Here is an 18,276-nt window from a genome sequence, read left to right as displayed (position 1 = left end):
TATGAGCTAACAAGAGAAATCTCTGAGACAATGCCAAGTATTTAAATGAAAAAAACATACAAGGCTTTTAAAGTTGTCTGTAGATTAACAATCATGCATCACTTACTTGTGTGAGTACCCTTGTTGGCATTCTGAATACAATCTAGATTTGGCAGTTTCTCATTTGACAGAAAAGCCTGTGCAATAGCAGTATAAAAGCTTCGTGCTACACCGCTGCCTTCGCCTGGCTCATCCTTAAAAGTAACTTTTACTCTGTGTACAGCCATCGGAGTGGTAGCACACCTGCGACCAAAATGATTGTTGAGCTGCCTCATGGTCTGCTGGATTAGAAGATCTCTGTCTCGATCAACCTACCAAAAACAAAAAGGTTTTCTTCTCTTTACTAATCATCATACAGAGAGAATTTCAGCTTCACAAGAAGTTTCTGGACACTTCTGCATATACTCAGAAAATACCAATTAGACTGTGAAAAACCACAGAGTAATTGCAACAGCGCTTAACACAAAGTAAGTTTAAGACACCTGCTTGCAGACTCTGAAACATAACTTCTATCAAGTTACTGCAATGTGTAATGATTCAACTTTTAATGAAAACAAATTGAGAAGATAAACTAACATTTTTTACCTCCAACGTTAAATCCCTGGATTGCTGGTTTCTAAGTTTTTCCATCTCCCTGCGGAATTTTGACTCCTTTACTTCAAAGCCACCCAATTCAGTCAAGATCTTAAAATAAAAAAACAACAAAAAAGTCAGAATGATGAGGGAAGTAGACAATTTCATTCTAAGAGGAACTGTCCTTGCACTGGGAAATACATACCGATCCAGGCTCTGCTCCAACATCTTCCATGAATACTCTACCAAACAACTCTAAAGAAAGGCGCCAACGTCCCAGCAACATGTCATGAGATATAACCATGCCCATGAAGCTACACTGTGGCCTGCAGGAGGCATAAAAAGAACAGACAAGCAAAATCAAGTTACATTTCAGACGTTTTGTGTACTTCTGCTTTTTCTCACTCTCTGCCTTCAACTAAGTTATTTCTGAAGAACAACACCACAATACAGTAAGTTTGCGGACAAAAGCGCATGAAGCTGCTTAGTTTAAGTTGAAACACAAGTTTTGCTTCCAAAGAGGAATTACTCTCAAACCATGTATCTTCACTGCTACATGGAATTCACTGTTACTGGTCTCCCTTCGATCAAAACTGTAATATTAAAAAAAGCTGTAAGTCAAAGTATGGGCAGTTCAATCCCTAACTGCACAAAGTGTGGTCAGTACCACCAGACATGGACAGTAAGCTATCAATTCTAGTTTTTAAAACTTGGCTACCCAGGACATCCTAGTAGGTCTGCAGCAGCAGTCAGGTAGTGAAGGACATTCACTACGGTTTGCACAGACCTCTTTGAAGACTGTTCAACTCTTCTTTTTAAAAGCTACCAACCACAAACTACAAATTCAGACTAAAGTAACCTACTCATTTTCATTTAAAAGAACTTTTCAGACTCCCAAATATCCTTTTATCAGTTCAGTAATACTTCAAGAAGTAATTTTTAACTCAAACTACCTGAAAGATGTGAGAGGTGGCCCTTCACTTTCTGTCAATCCTATCTCTGCCAATAAGCTGCTTTTCAGTTGTGCTGCCAGATCATGAGCTGAGGGCCCCGGCTTTGAACTCTCAGATTCTTCTGTAGGCACATTTTGTTCCTCCCCTTCCTTCTTCTGCCGATTTTGCATGCTCATAACATTTTTTAAGTTGGCTGCATAAGACATTTTAGTTGGAAGAACCTAAACAAGTGAAAGTAAAATTTAATTGCACTTTCAAAGCAGTCTAGAAAGCTTTTTCAGGAGATTATATATATATATATAAAATTTTTAAACCACACAAAAGTGACCTGTTAAAACACAATAAACTCAATCTTTTTAACCAATACAGAAATCCATTTTCCTACTTCATGTTTGCATTTCATAAACTTGCCATTTAATGCTCAGTCTGTAGGCAAGTCAGATCTACTGGACTATAAGGAGATTCAGTTCTATTTATCACTAATAATTATACAACAGGCATTCCAAAATTAACTCAGGATTGTACTGTAGCCTTAAAAATATTGCCTGAAATCTGCTATATATCAGTAAACATAAAAGTTTCTACACTCAAAAAAAAAAAGTCAAGCATATTGTTCATAAAAAGTCCAAGTTTTCACACTTACTAGGCTTTTAGATTATCATTTTGAAAGCTACTTAAAACTATCTCTGAAAACATCCAAGTGTCTTTTAAAGGAATGAAGGTACTGGTTTAAATTACTCTATTATTTAAAATAATAAAACCCCTACCTCAAGGCAGTTTCTGTCCACTGTAACTTCCATTAAGCATTTCCCGCTGTTGGCAGAAGATGAATACAGACCCTGGCTTGGTCGGCCAAACAGATCTTCTTTGCGAGCATTTGGCTGAAAATTAACAAAAGCATTCTGGGTAAATAATATACTTCAGTTAGAAATGAAAAAGCAAACTGCAGCTTCCTTCCAGAACGCCCTCTCTGATGTCACCTGTAATAGATGGGGCTGGTCTGCCAGGGGGATGGCCTCTGCCAGAGGAACCTCAAAAGGGTTTGGTGGAATGCAGCCAAGGAACGTCATGGAGTCTGATCTTCTGAAAAACGGATGGTTTTGGCCAGTCTCTGCTGGGAGGGAGTCGTCATCTTTGTCATTCAGTGTAGCACCTAAATATCAGAGAAAATTTAAATTTGACTTTCACAGTTATAAAAGCAAAGGATTTTAAATAGCAAAAATTAATATGCTTCCCTCTTAGCTATCTGACCAGAGGAGCATCTCTGCAAATTTAATAATTCTAGAGGATACTACCACAAATCCCGTATTTTTAAGTTGCTTAGTCATCACTTTTATTCTTTTTACTGTAACTAGCTTTACCAAACATGCACTTCTACACTATACATACATAGTATAGGTTATATATTCTACCATTTTCGGCAGCAGTTTCATCAGATAAAAAAAAAATCAGTTTAACTCTGATTCAGATTTTAAATTCTGTCACTCTGTAGAATGATATGGGTGGGCACAAATTCTGCAGTTTATAGGGAAAGGAGACAAGAAGAGGGCTCCAAAATGAGAACAGGGCAATGGCAGAAGACATTTGATAAAGTAACAATTTTAAGAAAATCTTACTAAAACCTAACTCTAAAAGGACATTTTTTCATTGTTTTAATGTAACATATACAAATAGCAAAATTTATTCAAAGTCTCAGACAGTTAAAGCAGAAAATACACTAAGTGTTACATTCTGGCATACTATAGAAGTGTTTCTGTTTACTAACTTTGATTGGTGTCATCATCGTTTTCATGTTCTGAATCTTCATTGTCGAGACCCAGTTCTAAAAGTTCCCTAGTTCTTAAAAAAAAGAAGAGGTAAAAAAAAGGAAGAGAGTCAATCCTCTTGAAAAAAAAAAACATTTACACTCTAGCAATCAATAAAAGCAAGAGTATCATCAGTAAGCGTACTTGAGAGTTATACATCACAAGAATAAACTCACTCTAAATCCAAGTACTATAGAGTACTTTGCATTCCATATTCACAAGCTTCATATTAAATAAATTTATTTCACTGTATTATAAAAGGGATCAAGGACTTTGATCAGTATTCATTTCTGGCAGTTTGTGCATGTTCTGAAACTAGATGAAGTCCAACAAAATTTCATTTCATACAGGCTACTAAAATGCCATCTAACCGAAGCAACTGACTGTTTGAATTTGAACCACTCACTTTTAATTGAAAAGGTCTAGCCCTTCATAGTTTTATAACCATTTCATGGGAATTTTGCAATTCCTTTATGAATAGTTGTTTGAATGTGAATTTTTGGGGACAAAGCAGATTCCAGAACTATGTTATTGCCTGGAAAAGGCTGAAAGCCACAGCTCTAACTACTCAAGTCAGCCAGCACAAAAACTCCATCAGTTACTGTATTAAATCATCTCTACTTGTGAGGAAACTACAGCAACATCCTCCAATATATATTTTGAGGTCATAACAAGCTTACATTTCCAAGATATACTGAACATAACACTGGAACTAAAGCAGCAGTCCAGCAAATGTCTAGAGTATCACTACTTCGTATTTTAGAGTCACTAATTTGTAGAGAAAATGAAAAGTTAAGTTTGATCTGCGATATTGAAAATTAGGGGCAGGAAGGGGCAAAGATTTGCATTTATTTATCTGTTGACTAGGACTGTTCAGGTATATTATCTCAAAACTCAGTAAGAAATGAGTAGAGATGGTGTAGCCTACCAACATGAGGACATCTCTATGATCATTAATTGCCATGTCAAGTTAAAGAACACTTCCCAAAAAGATCTTACAACTTTTTAAAAACTAATCAATGCACCTTGAAAAATGTTATTTTCAACTTAAGGACATATTCAACAATTGATTTCCTTACGGTGCTTTAGATCATCAGGTAAGTCTCCAATATCCACAACCAAATGGAAAACAGAACTCCTATGCCTATCATACCAGACTTTGACATTTTCTCCCATGTCATTCTTAACATGTTTGACAGAATTCTACATAAGTTATCATGTTAAATGTGAGAAGCAGATTGCATTTTTCATCCATATAAGTTGTCCTAACTACATCTTTTAGAGGCGCTACCCTGGAGTTTAAAAATCATACTAAGAAAAACTTTTACAGCCATCAGCATAAACCCAGGATACTGCAACAGGCTTATCAAACATACGTGCATTATATACAATTACAGATATTATTTTTATAATATGCATGTTACTACACATAGATATATGTATATATTTGCATTAGTCCTGAATAACAACACCAATGACTAAAACAGAAGTTCATATAGCACTTTTGCAGAAGTATTTGTTTCTACAAGTTGGCATTGATACCTTTTCCGTTCCAGCTGAGGAGTGTCCAATGTTGTCTGTTGATTCATCGCTTTAATCCAGTAAATAAGGGCTTGAAAAACATATGCAACGTGCTTCAGTGAACAGACATCTAGAACCGGAAGAACATCTGAGTGCTCATCATTGTGAGAACGCATCAAAGACAGTGCGTAGTTCAGGAAATCACCACGTGCTGACATCATTCCCTGACGGGCACTGAGCAAAGTAGCGCGTCTAGTGAAAGAAAAGGATCGAATAGAGAGGGATTAGGCATCACAGCAGAATGCATCTTTTACATATTAGTCTCTATATATGAAATATGGATGTAAAAACTCAAAAAGGCCCCCAAACACAGTGTGATAATAAGAGTAACAATCATAGTTTTATGCTTTACTACAAGCAGCTCAAGTGAAATATATTATAAACAGTTAAGACTCAGAATAAACCAAAAAGTAGCAACAACACAGAAAGCCAACTTAAAACACCAACTACACTGCTGCATTACAAAGTTAGATCCCTAAAAAGTCAGTGAACAAGAAGATTTGACTGTAAAACTGGTAATTCATATCACATGCAGTAATCAAACTATTTTCTTACCGTCTTCCCTCAAGTGTTCTCAAGCTGGCTTCCTCACGCGCTGTCATCCTTTCCCTTCTGGCAGAGTTCTGAGAAGCATGGAGAGGATGATTTGGATGCCCAGGATCACCAGCAGATGCTAACGCAGAACCATAACGCAGTTGAGCTTCAGTAGAGTCCATGATACTAACCATCCAATTCCAAGTAGGAATAAGCTTTTCTTCTACATAATTCTACGGAAAATGGGATTTAATGAGTTTTGCAAACAATACAAGCAGATGATGAGAATGTAATCTCAACATAAGCCTCCCATCACAGCTTTTACAGTTACAGCTGATTCACTACAAAGAAGCTGTAAAAACTCATTCAGGAATAACCAATGAACAGTCTTTGAAAGTTCTCCTGAGATTGCTGAGTTACTGTAGCTCTCTTCACTTAATACCTTGGTGTCTGCAAAGCACTGTCATCATCCCTCTCTCCCTTCAGGGCATCTCTTCTCCTCCTCACCTTATGACCACCCAGCATCTCCCACGTGTGCACATCTTGGGGATTTTGGTCCAACACCTGACTTTGTGGTAGCTTTAACAGCCCTCATCCTGCTATGCCATGCACCAGACAGATCTTTTACAATTCTTCATCTCTTGCAACTTACTCAGTGAAGGTGACAAAGTTAAGACCTGCATAGAGAACTATGTTTGCATATAAACCTCTCCTCCTGGTCCAGTCTTTTCCTCATCTGTGCCCAATACTGGCTCTGGAGCCTGCTTTTCTTGCCATTTGCCAACTCCATTCACCTGTTCTTTTTGGTTGGTTGTTTTTTATCCAACATCAGTCTGCTTTCTTCATTCCTCTACATTCTGGTTTTCAAAATTATCTCTCACACTTCAAATGTTCTTGTAGCCACTAAAATAACAAAATGCTGTCTCAACTCCGTATCTGTATCCAAATGACACCTCCACTGTCAGGCACTCACATGCGGATACAAATCTCTTGCTGTCTGAGCTCTGCTGTGCACTCATCTGGCAAAAAGGTAACTTCCACTCAGCACAGACAATATTTTCCACTAAGAATCTCCTGAACAGACACTGATTTTAGCCTCCTCCATAATAAAACTATTTTCTCTTATTTCTTTGCCTGCATATTTTTCCCTTTTTCTCCCATCACATTGTGAAACTAGAACCATGCAAATACTTTGTGGCTCAATTACAAGTAAATACATTGTCATCTGTTTTTCACATCTCAGCATACAGTATTACTAACAAAAAAGAACATCACCTGATTTCTTGGGCTCCCCAAAGCAGCGGTATTATTCTGACAGTTGATTTTTGTACTAAATCCAGTAGAGATTATTTCATTTTATACACTATGTCCACATTCAACCTGATACATACTTTCTGAACACACTGAAGTTCCTTCTGTGTTGTTAGTCCCTGTAACTTCTTTCTATACATGCCAGATACCAGTCTTCCCTTTCACCTATTTTCCCTGAAAATGCATTTTACATATACTTTCAAAAACCGGCAATCAAGAGCACTGTGCCAAAAAATATGCACATAACAGAAAGGATGATCGTGTCCCTGAAAAAGGGACAACAAACACTACGTTCACCTGTACAAATCTTCTATCCCATTTTATTATTTAGCCCTTACTTTCTTCTCCTATAGGTTCAACAGTTCAAGTCAAAAAGAACAGAATCATAGAATGTCCTGAGTTGGAAGGGACCCACAAGGATCATCAAGTCCAACTCCTGTCCCTGCATGGGACAGCTCCACAGTTCACACCATGTGTCTGAGGATGTTGTCCAGTCTTTTCTTGAATACTGTCAGGCTTGGGGCCCTGACACCTCCCTGGGGAAAAAAGGCAAAAGATGTCTAGTAGAGATCACTAGTATCTCCAAAAGAGTCGATACTGACTTAACTATTAATTAGGTACCAATCAGACTTGGTTGAAAAAAATAATCAACTGAAATTCACTTTTAAAAATAATATATGACATATGACCAATTTAATGGAATCAGTAATTACAGATACTTCAGCCTACACTACCTCTCTTCTGAGGAGAGTCTGAGAGAGCCAGGACAGTTTAGACTCCAGAAAGACTCAGGAAGATCTCATTAACGTGTATAAATACAAAAAGGTATAAAGTATAGAGAGCCAGACTGTTCTCAGTGATATCCAGGGATGGACAAGAGGCAATAGGCACAAATTAAAATACATTGAAAGTCCATTTAAACTCAAGAAAATAAAATTTTACTATCACAGTTGTCAAACACTTAACAGGTTGCTCAGGGCCGTTGTGGAGTCTCCATCCTCGGAGATATTCAAAACCTAACTGGACACAGTCCTGAGCAGCCTTTTCCAGTTGACCATGCAAGGAATTTGGACTAGACAATCTTCAGAGGTCACTTTCAACCTCAACAATTCTGCAATTTTACCTAAAAAGCCTAACTGTAATGAAATCATGTTTCCCCGTGGAGATCTGGATGTTCTTACCTGCAAGTTAACTGCATCTTGATAAGTCAGCTTCACAGCAGCTGGGATCTGGGAGTACACTAAGTGATTGTACTTGGGAATCAGCCCCATCAGATCAGATATCTGCCGTATCACAATACTGTATGCTCTTGCTAAACTGCTTGCAGACGTTAAATAGCTGCTCGCGTTGCTGGCTTCAAGTGCTGCAGCTGCTGCTGCGGCGCTCGTACTGATGGTACCACTCCGACGTAGGTTTGATGGATCAATGTAAATCAAGCCTGCTGAACTTGCTAAACGTAAGAAAAGGTATGATAATGAATTTATTTAATCTTTGCTGCATATTTTCTGTATTGACTGATATCATTAACATTTCTAGAAATAAACTTGTAAATATTACTGACATCACAACTGTAGCTAGCAAAAAATTACTAGCAGTAAGCATAATCATATCTTCTTAAGAACTAGAAGAGATCCTTCCTTTTTTAAAATTTAAAGCCAGAACTGGAACAGTCAAGATAGGACAGCAGTGTCCTTCTAAGACAAACAGATAACATTTCATCCTTAAGAGAACAAATAAAAACTGAGGAAGGAACAAAGCCTGTGCGTGTGCGTTTTACTCAGACTTGCCTGCTGGGGCGGATGTATTAGAAGGAGCAGTGCTGGTAGTCCTCTGGTTTTGAGTATTCCGTACAGCCCATTGCATGGAACGGGGAGCCTGGGCAGCACCATTGGCATGAGAGCTATTTGTGGTTCGTTCCAGAGGCTCATCAAGCATGAAGGTCTCCTGCTCTATGTCATCACTCTGACTGCTGCTGCTGTCAGAGTCACTGGAATCATTTGATTGAGAGTCATCTTCAGAAAAAAATGCTGGAACACTGCTAGCTCCTATTGAGGAAAATAAGCAACAAACAGTAACTGACAATTGCACTGTGTGTACATACAAATGTATCACCTCAGCATTGTAAACTTCTTCCATGAGAAGAAACGACACGTACTGAAAAAGTTCAAGTACCACTACTGAAAATCTTTTACAACTTATCCTTGTAACACACTGCAAATTTTCCACAGGTTTCACAAAAAAGCAGTAAGATTAATTACATTTCAGAAGATAAATTAAGAAATAATTTGATTTTTAAATTTTCCACTGATTCTGCCCCCAGGCAAAGAATTCTAAAAACTATGCTTCCAAACCGGACCAGAGAGCAGCTGCTTTCAATGTCTTAAAATGATTCATCAGGTTTTGTGTTTTAAACCATATCAAACTTTTATATTAAAAATGAACGAAAACATTTCACTTCACAAGAGTGCAGAAGCTACACAAGAGCAAAAAAGATAGGCCACATCTTGGCACATCTCCTTGTCCAAAAAGTCGGTGTAGTACCCTACAATTAGAGGCAAAGGAAAAGCAAAGGAAAAAGAAGAAATGCAGGGACGGTGGAGGTGGGAGGGAAGCAGCTGGATGAAAAAAAAAAAAAAAATTACAAAGAAACCTATTTGTTAAAATGTCATAACCAGGTAATCCTTGCTCTGTCCAATCTAGTTGGGAAGCAAGGTTCTCCAGTATACCTCTAGAGTGCTGGATACAGTCCAGATCCAAAGGCAAAAGAATCATTTTTTTTTTTAGATGAAGCCAGTTCTGCCCTAATTAAAGCCATAGTCAATCACTAACACATTTCTTTCCCCTAATATCTAAATTTAAACAGCTAGGCTAAACACAAGATCAAATGGCATACCTGCTTCTGACCCGGCAGTCGCTGCAGTGACGACACTTCTGCGCCCGCTAGCATTGTCCTGATTACTGTGGTTGCTCTCACTGTCACTTTCTGTTTCAGCAGCAGCTAGCAAATCCAACTCCATATCGCTGCCTATAAAAACAACATAAAAAACATCCCATGTTTAGAAAGGAAAAAAAAACCAGAATGACTGCTGTGACTCACGTTAGACACATTACGCAAAACTCAGAGCCTCTTACTATAGCAAAGGTTCATGGATATGAAGGGAGAGGTTATAAAGGCAGAGCAAACATGCACCAATATTTTCTTATTTTCTAGCAATTAGCAACCCCTCTCTTTGTCCTGCACATACACATTCAACACACACTGAAAATTAAGACTTCAAGGATTCAGTATTAGTCACTCAAGACAAAAGATTCCACAACTCTTCATGCACAGGTATTAGGACAATTAAATGTATGCTGTTTCAAGTGAGTATCTAAGGAATACCTTAAAACTAAAAAAAAAAAAAAAAAAAATCTAATTAAAAAATACAAGCTCTATTCAAGCTTAAGGTTTGAGAAATAAATGTTCTGAATACTCAGTAAATGAATATACAGATTTCCTGTACTGTAAATGGATTGGCTGGAAATGCAAGGCATAGTCAGAAAGATAAGCTATTTTTTTTTAAATCATAGCTTTGGCCCATCTAATCCCAAACAAATACAAGACAAGTCATATTAATGGCAAGAATTTTCATACATAATTGATTCATTTTGTCTACAAAATACTGAACCGTAATTTAATAGTTCGTGATTAGTTTGAAAACTGGCTCACTATGATTCACATCCCTTTTGAGAACAACCTACCATAACCACTATTCTATCATTAGCCATACCCTAGCCAGGCTAGTTTTCAGTCCTTCAAATAGCTTATGTCAATAACATGTTACAGTAACAAATATAAAAGGCAAAATAGGTATTGTTAACCAAGCATATAATAACATTCGGGTTTGTGGTTGGTGGTGGGGTTTTTTTTGTTTTGTGGGGTTTTTCCTGTTTGTATAGTTCTTTGGTACCTTAATAATTTTTACCTGTGCAGAAAGAGAAAAATAAGAATGTTCATGTACTTGCTTGCTGCAAGTTATCTATAATTGCACCATCTCCTTTCGTAAGATGTGCAGTCTGAAACCCTTTGATTCTCTCTACTCATCCGAGTCTCCCAAATCATCACTGGTGACTCCAAAGATGCCTTTTGTTTTAGATGCAGAGTTTGTTAATCCAAGCAGTAATGTCCATGGTGCACATTATACATACCGTCTTCATCATGCTCGTCATGCTGTCCTTCTGCTTCAGCATTTTCTTCACCGTGTTCTTCCTGTTCATCATGATGGTCTTCTTCACCAGCTACCCCCTCAACCACCTCCACCTGGAAAGAGCAATATGATTTTGTGATAGAATATCTTCTACATCAGAGATAATCTACATATTTTTAAAAACTCAGTGCAAAATTCTATTTTAAAACTATGAAACAAATAAACACATGTAAGAAAGATGACCTCACAGCTGAATTGATATGAACAGAAAATAAATTTACAGCCATAGCAGCTGTACATGATTGCATAGTCCACAGTCTTGTGGAAAAAAATCAGGCCCACAAATAAAATACAGCCTTGGACATTAGATTTTGATGCTGAAAGAGTAACACTGGCTACAAAACCAGGAATTAGTTTCTAAATACAGAAGAGCTAACACTGCAGTAAAAGACCCTGTAGTTCTCTAACAGAACCTACATCATAGCACCCATGTGCTGAAAGACTTAAGTGTTTTAACAGTAAGTTATAATATAGCATAAGACTATACAAAAAGGAAATTACAGATGTGTTTACTAGTATTCTAGATCATACTGTAATTGCATCAAACGCAAGGCACTTAGCATATTCTGAAATGACTAAATATCACTGAACACAAAACAACAATTACAAAGCTCTTTTAAAACAAAGTGCTTATGGCACAGTAGGACTTCACAAAATACTAAGCAATGTCTTCTGCAAATTGGAGGTCTTGATGCGTGGATTTCTGCTTCAGATATTAAACCGCATGGTAATGCATTAGGTACCATCCTGAGAAGAAAAAAAAAAGTACAAAAAAAAGAAAACTGACCTCTTCCACATCTGCTGAAACGATATCATCTTGTTCTTCATCCCTGCCACGAACTGGCTGTGACTGGCTGATTCGTCTTTGCTGAGGATTCCTTATGATGTAGGATGACTGAGATTGACTAGAACTTTAAAAAAAAGAAAAAGTGAATTTGGACCTCTGGACATCATCGAACCTAAATTATTATAGAAATTTGTCAGTAGGCAAATGCTTCCAAAATGCTTGGCCAGAATAAGAAACCTCACCATACTTCCGCTAATGGAAAGCTAACCAAAAAAAACCAAACAAACAAACAAAAAAAAACAAAACAAAAAAAAAAAAACACACCACCTTTAGGAAGTCTTTGAAAAGAAGGATTAGAGAGATTTCACAAATTTTACCTGCTAGACTGGTCAGATGATGGTCTGGGTGGCAGAGGCTCCACAGAAAACAGTTCTTCACTTCCCTGCATGGCATCTATACTCGTGCTAGCAAGAGTAAAGGGTGCTGTAGGACGTGCAATTCCCATCCTGACTGGAATAATGAGAGATTCTGCTACATTGCACAACTCTTCAACAGCATAGGGCAATAATGCCTGGAATACACGTTTACATTTTCCAATTGGCTGTGGAATGAAATTGCTACAAGAAAAAATATTAAGAAAAAAAAAAAAGGTCAAATAGGTTTGGGTTTTTTTTTTGTTTTTTTTTTTTTTTTTGTTTTTTTTTACAAAAAGCTTTATGGCAATATAAATTCTTTTTCAAAAAGTCAGGACAATTATCCTTAACAGATACATGCATTTGAGCGTGTATAGTAACAATATGCACAGCTATTCAAGTCAGTTAACAACATTTATCATTTAATAATTCAAGTCTAAGGCTGGATATCTAAATCTACTACTGGCAAACAACCACAGATTGTAATTTTGATTAACATGTTGAAAAACTCTCCTTCCAAAAATCCTAACATTTTAAACAGAAAAACTCACTACAAACATGTAAGTTTACTAAGGGTTGTATTAAAAAAACTACATGACATACCAGCAGCTGTTGTGCAATCCTGAAGTTTGCATGTTTGCATCATTGCACACAATGCTGCCTACAGACTGCAAATTGATTCAGATGTTTCCTCCTATTGTTGATTTGTATCAATTAATTTATTAAGAGAATAAAGATTTAAATTTAAAAAATCAAAACCACTATAACCAAAACACACCAACCCCCACCACTCACTTTTTCTTTTTGGAGGAAGCCATTTCCACACTAAGAATGACAAACACTCTTGCCACAGAACGCAGGAATCTCATTGTGACAGCAATAGCTTCTTCTCTGCGTCCTGGAGTGTACTTGTTTTGTAATTCCTTTACCAGAGTACCCAGCAAAGTATCTAAGAGCTGTAGAAACACGGCATTACAACCCAATAATGGTGTATAATTTAGAAGCATGAAACAAGACAGATTAAGATTCAAAGGGAGACCACGGTCATAACAGTATAAATTCACAAAACCACAACTAAGTCAAAGTTATTTTCAAATCAGTATCCAAGCATATCAATTGAGATATGCTACAATATCACATTATTCAGAAAAATCTATGTAAAACACAACTGAGTGCTCACCAAAATATCTGCTGTACACTTGACAATAAGGCAGTGCGTAAAACAGTCCAGGCGAATAGTTCCACTTTGCTGATTAAGATAAACTTGTTCTTCAGGCAGAAGATGACCTATCCTACTGCTTGCACTAAGACTTGGAAAAAACAAAAAGAAAGGAAATAAATTTTATTTAAGTCAGCAGGTCTCAAGTGTCAGATCAAACTTTACATTGACAACTATTTGTAAATACACACGGGTCTTTATTTTCCTGGGAGCCAAACATGATCATGGACTTCAGTGCATTCCAGTCTTGCAAAACACGCTCCAAAGCAAGCTGGGCAAATCGAGGAGGTTCTAAATCATGATCAGGCATATCAGAATCTAAAGAGACAAAAAAGCAATATAAGAAAGAGATACCAAAATACGGAATTTGCCATTTATTTCACTGTAATAGCTCTTACCTTCAGGATTTGCAGTTTTACGATTACGATCTTCCCTAATTCTAGGCGGCCTGTACTGGCAGTGTTCCACAGTTTGCCTGGCAACTGTCTGCACTAAAAACAGCAGAAGATGTTCTCCCCTGCAATGAAAATTAATTAGTGGACATATGTTACACCATATATTTAAAAATAATAAAAATTATTCTGTCATTGTAAATAAGAACTTGCCTGCTATTTGGCATGGTAACAAGATTAGTGGTGGTAAGCAGACGGTAAAGGAGATCGAGGCGAGCAGACTTTTGTCCAGCAATTAGTGTTTTACATTTGCACTTTTCCCAGCAATCACAGTAGGCTGTTGGAGATGTTCGTTTGAGCCTACAAGAAACGGAAATGGTGAGATGCACCACTGATCAGTAATACACCAAGTACTTCCTACACAGGCTGAGGGTGTTCGAGTACACAATCAGATTCCTGCTGGATTCCTGTTTATTATAGTAGCAAGATGTCAAAACCTAGCTTAAAAAAGAAATGCAGAGTTTGTATGTAGCAACACTTGGCATTTGCTATTCTTGTTGCCTACTCCTGTTTTAAGACAGTAGTTTCACTACAGAGCAGGGGTGTCAAACTCATAATAAATGTAGGAGTAGTTACATTTATACAGTCCTAAAATTACATTTGGCCCTTTGAAGGCAACTGCGAGGCTGATGTGCCCCACTGTGAAAATGAGTTTGACACCCCTACTATAGAGCTTTTGATAATGCCTTAGTAAAATTCATCCATGACCATTCATTCTTCCCCAAAATCGCCTCCAGCCAAGAAAGTAAAGTTGGAAATTCTTACAATATGCAGTAAAATCTCAGCAATAGTTACAATGCTGAGAATATCTTTATAGCTGTGTCTGTTAGCTTTTTATGGCTGGGGTATTAACGCTGTAACATTTACACCCCCTAACAGTGGCACAAAACATCTGCAGCTTCAAAGCTTTTGCCACATTGATCAGATACATCCTGAGTGTTCATCTGACTGGCTCACTTCTCCCTGATCTTAAGATATTAATATGCTATGCTTCTTCCAGAAGAGCTTACAAGAATGGTCTGTCATCAGGATTCACTGGCTTCAGCAGCCTCCTGGAGGCACCCAAAATGAAAATGTGGTATTATTTAGATATATTATTCCTAGAATATTAAGCACTTTGAGGGTATTGGACTTACTCATTTACTCTAACTTCTACAAAGTGAAAAGTACAAGACTGCTTCAGTTTACTCTTCCAACCCTGACCCATAAAATATATCTCATGCAGCAGAGGGAAAAAAGATATTTTAAATATTTTATTAATCTACTGCTCTCTAATAGCTGAACACTTCAACCAAGGAAAAAGCCTATTAACTATCAGTAAATAAATGAAACCACAAAATATTAATTTAATCATAAGAAACAGAACACAATACTTACTTGCAATCATGTCCTTTGTGACAGACCCTTGCACATTCTGTACAACAACAAAGAGATTCCAATAGGCCACACGTTCGGCATTCAAATATATCCTAAAAAAAAATTACCAAAAATATTATAGTTTTCTCCCTACAGTGCTTGCAATATCACAGCATTACAGGTTATAATAAAAGTACACTTGTGAAAACTGATACTTTCACTTAAAAGAAAGTTAATTCTAGAAAGTGAAAATCTGTTGTTATTTAGAATACTCAGTGTTTTCAAAGAGCTGTTTCCATCAAAATTTTTTCCAAAGCTAACCAGAGGGAAAAAGCCACACTCATAACCAGCCATATTCTGACCAGCACAGCCAGCTTTGAGAGTACAAAGCAATTACAGGAGGCAATAGCTACACCAGACTTAAATGTTACGGTAATTAAAACAATGCAACATTAATAATTTAAAAATTAGATTAGTAGACTAACACAATACACAGTTGAAACACAATACTATTTACTTGAAAAAAAGAAAAGGCGCCTTACTTGATTAATATGTTCTGCACCAGTCCATGTAAAACTGCATGTGTCATTACAACACAGAACATACAATGGAGAGTCATCTGGATTTGTACCAGAAGGACAAACCATTCCCATAAACACATCGTCTTCTTTTTCACTTGAAGTTGCTTCAGCTAAAAGAATAGAATACCAGTATTAAAAACGAAAACAGAAACAAAATAAGAAAAACCACCAACAGAAACCATACTTCACAGATGTTTGCCATTACAAAAATCACATACAGACTTAGAAGTTTGAATAAAATCTCTGTCACAGTTTTTTGCAAAAGCTTTCTGCTTGTCACATTACAGGTATTTCTTATAGAAAGTGCTGCAAATTTCTGACTGAAAAATACAACCACCAACTCTTCCCCGGTTTTAAATTCATTGATATTCTAATCAACTCAGTGAATCACCATTTTGATGGATTAAAAAACAATTTATGGGCAATATTCTTATAAGAAATACGCACAGTCCTACAGACCTTGTTAGATCACAGTTCTAATAATCTTAAGTTTCTCCTTAAGTTCAACTTCACATATTTCTCCTAAACAAATACCAGTGTCAAAAGAGAGTCTCAAAACGTGTTTGTTTAGAAGTCTTTTTAGGAACGGGTTCTAGCTTGGCATACTGTTTTATCCTATCTTTTTTTGCCAATTCAAAGAAGTTCCAGGCAATACCTTTGTGCTACTGAAAAATGGTACCTTTATTCACTGATGTTTGTAAAGCAATGAAACGTGAAAAGACTATAAAGAACACAAAAATAGTAATATTCATAGATATCTGTGATAATATACACACTACAAAAGAGGCAGGTACTCCATAACAGCAAATTTTCCAAAATATGCAGCAACATGCAGTGTTTTGGAAAGAGGTATTTATCACCATCACCAGTTGCTCAAGCACACAATTTCACACAAAGAAGCAGTGCTGTTAATAATGAACCTCTACACATGTGAAACTTTAGAAGGAAACCGCACGCTAGTAATTAGTGAAACTGGTGTACCTTTAGCAATTTTCTGTGCAGTTTCTAGAATTGTAATTGCAGCAGGATATGCCCGGCCACTAACTGCTGACATAAACGGTGTCATGCCTCTTGCATCCCTACGGATAAAAAGGACAGACAAGTCAAAACACACTGGAAGTTTTTGTTATAAACAGGAGAGGTAGGAAACAGACACATGAAAACTTAGCACTGCTAATCCCGTGCAAACAGAAAAACCATGGTGTGAATAAGCATCCTTATGTGTTTTACTTCTGTGAATTAGACCAAACTTTAAGGGATGGCAGGATGCAAACACAGCCATTATTCTAACATTTTCCATTTTAACTAATGTGCCTTCAAATAACTTTAAAAAGGCTTCTATGTAATAAAATTCAGGTGATAAAACATTACAAAGGATAGTGAGAATTCATATGAAAACCCTTACTTGGCTGACAGCAATTCTCGAAGATAAGGTTGTAAAACAACACTATCACATAGTAATTTCAGTATGAAATGAGCATTTGCCTTCCGATCCTTTGATTCCACTACAGATGGTTCAGTAGAAGGACCTGTAATGAGAAAAAAAAATTGCAGAGAAACTGTTTTTCCTTAAAAAAATGACTACCTATTAAAAGCACGTAATTCAATGTTTCACTGGGGTGATTAATCAGCAGCTTGACTATTCAAGGTTTGCCATTTTCAGCAACATTTCACTGAAGTACTGTAAATTTCATTTGCAAATCATATTCTGAAATAGTGATGGCAACCCCAATTTCATGCTGATTACCATATTTTACATATTTGTTGTTCCCCAGGTAAAAATAGTTTTTATATAAACACAGCATGGGGCTTCATGTACTTTCTGCACACTTGTGAAATTCTGCTTCAAGCCAATCTTCATCTGGTAAGAGGCATGTTCATATGCAGAAAGTCCATGCAAGCAAAGACAGCTTTTGAGATCATTCTCCTTCTAAAACAGAATCAGAGAAGCCGTATGTCCTCACCTGGTATTGTGGAGGTGCTAGGTCCTTGGCTGGTGCCAGTCGCTGCTGTGGTAAGAGATCCCACAGCGGGGGCCAGGATAAAATCAATGTCACCATCTTTCAGTAAACAGAACAGCAGGATGTATATCAATACATAAAAACATCCCTAACAACATGCGCTTTCTGCAATGTCTAACACACTGCAGGCTGTCTGTATTTCATTGGTACTCTTTCCTACAAACGGCAACATTCCTAGATTAGTAACATTAACTCAACTTTACAAAACACTCTTTAGAGAAGTTTGACCCCAGTGTTAGAAAGACACATACGGGATTTTAAAATAGCTTTTAAGTCTTCAGTAAGCTCATAAAGCATGTCTTGCTACCTCAATGACAACAGGTATTTTAATCTCACACTGAAATCTAAGTGATTCACCTTAAAAGCCATTGATTCCTTTATTAAATCTCTCATTCTACAGTTTA

At 37.0% G+C, this 18,276-nt stretch overlaps 1 protein-coding gene across 1 annotated transcript in view; it reads right to left on the bottom strand.

The window, feature by feature from the left end:
* UBR5 (ubiquitin protein ligase E3 component n-recognin 5) overlaps positions 1-18,276 on the bottom strand; it is an 84,820-nt gene that overhangs the window by 11,133 nt on the left and 55,411 nt on the right. Inside the window, exons 24-48 of the mRNA XM_065829944.2 lie at positions 17,816-17,911; positions 17,257-17,380; positions 16,833-16,930; positions 15,813-15,961; positions 15,292-15,383; positions 14,068-14,214; positions 13,861-13,979; positions 13,654-13,780; positions 13,424-13,553; positions 13,039-13,199; positions 12,208-12,447; positions 11,831-11,954; positions 10,985-11,096; positions 9,690-9,821; positions 8,584-8,841; positions 7,978-8,246; positions 5,507-5,718; positions 4,913-5,143; positions 3,331-3,404; positions 2,546-2,718; positions 2,333-2,446; positions 1,566-1,786; positions 818-938; positions 625-723; positions 107-350 (exon numbers count right to left, since the gene is read on the bottom strand). Of these exons, the coding sequence (XP_065686016.1) occupies positions 107-350; positions 625-723; positions 818-938; positions 1,566-1,786; positions 2,333-2,446; positions 2,546-2,718; positions 3,331-3,404; positions 4,913-5,143; positions 5,507-5,718; positions 7,978-8,246; positions 8,584-8,841; positions 9,690-9,821; positions 10,985-11,096; positions 11,831-11,954; positions 12,208-12,447; positions 13,039-13,199; positions 13,424-13,553; positions 13,654-13,780; positions 13,861-13,979; positions 14,068-14,214; positions 15,292-15,383; positions 15,813-15,961; positions 16,833-16,930; positions 17,257-17,380; positions 17,816-17,911 (3,867 nt within the window). The remainder of the gene's footprint in view (positions 1-106; positions 351-624; positions 724-817; positions 939-1,565; positions 1,787-2,332; positions 2,447-2,545; positions 2,719-3,330; positions 3,405-4,912; positions 5,144-5,506; positions 5,719-7,977; positions 8,247-8,583; positions 8,842-9,689; positions 9,822-10,984; positions 11,097-11,830; positions 11,955-12,207; positions 12,448-13,038; positions 13,200-13,423; positions 13,554-13,653; positions 13,781-13,860; positions 13,980-14,067; positions 14,215-15,291; positions 15,384-15,812; positions 15,962-16,832; positions 16,931-17,256; positions 17,381-17,815; positions 17,912-18,276) is intronic.

This window comes from Patagioenas fasciata, chromosome 2 (assembly GCF_037038585.1).
Source record: "Patagioenas fasciata isolate bPatFas1 chromosome 2, bPatFas1.hap1, whole genome shotgun sequence".
Classification (NCBI taxonomy): Eukaryota; Metazoa; Chordata; class Aves; order Columbiformes; family Columbidae; genus Patagioenas; species Patagioenas fasciata.
The sequence above is the reverse complement of the archived record's forward strand: the minus strand, read 5'-3'. Positions and strand labels throughout refer to the sequence as shown.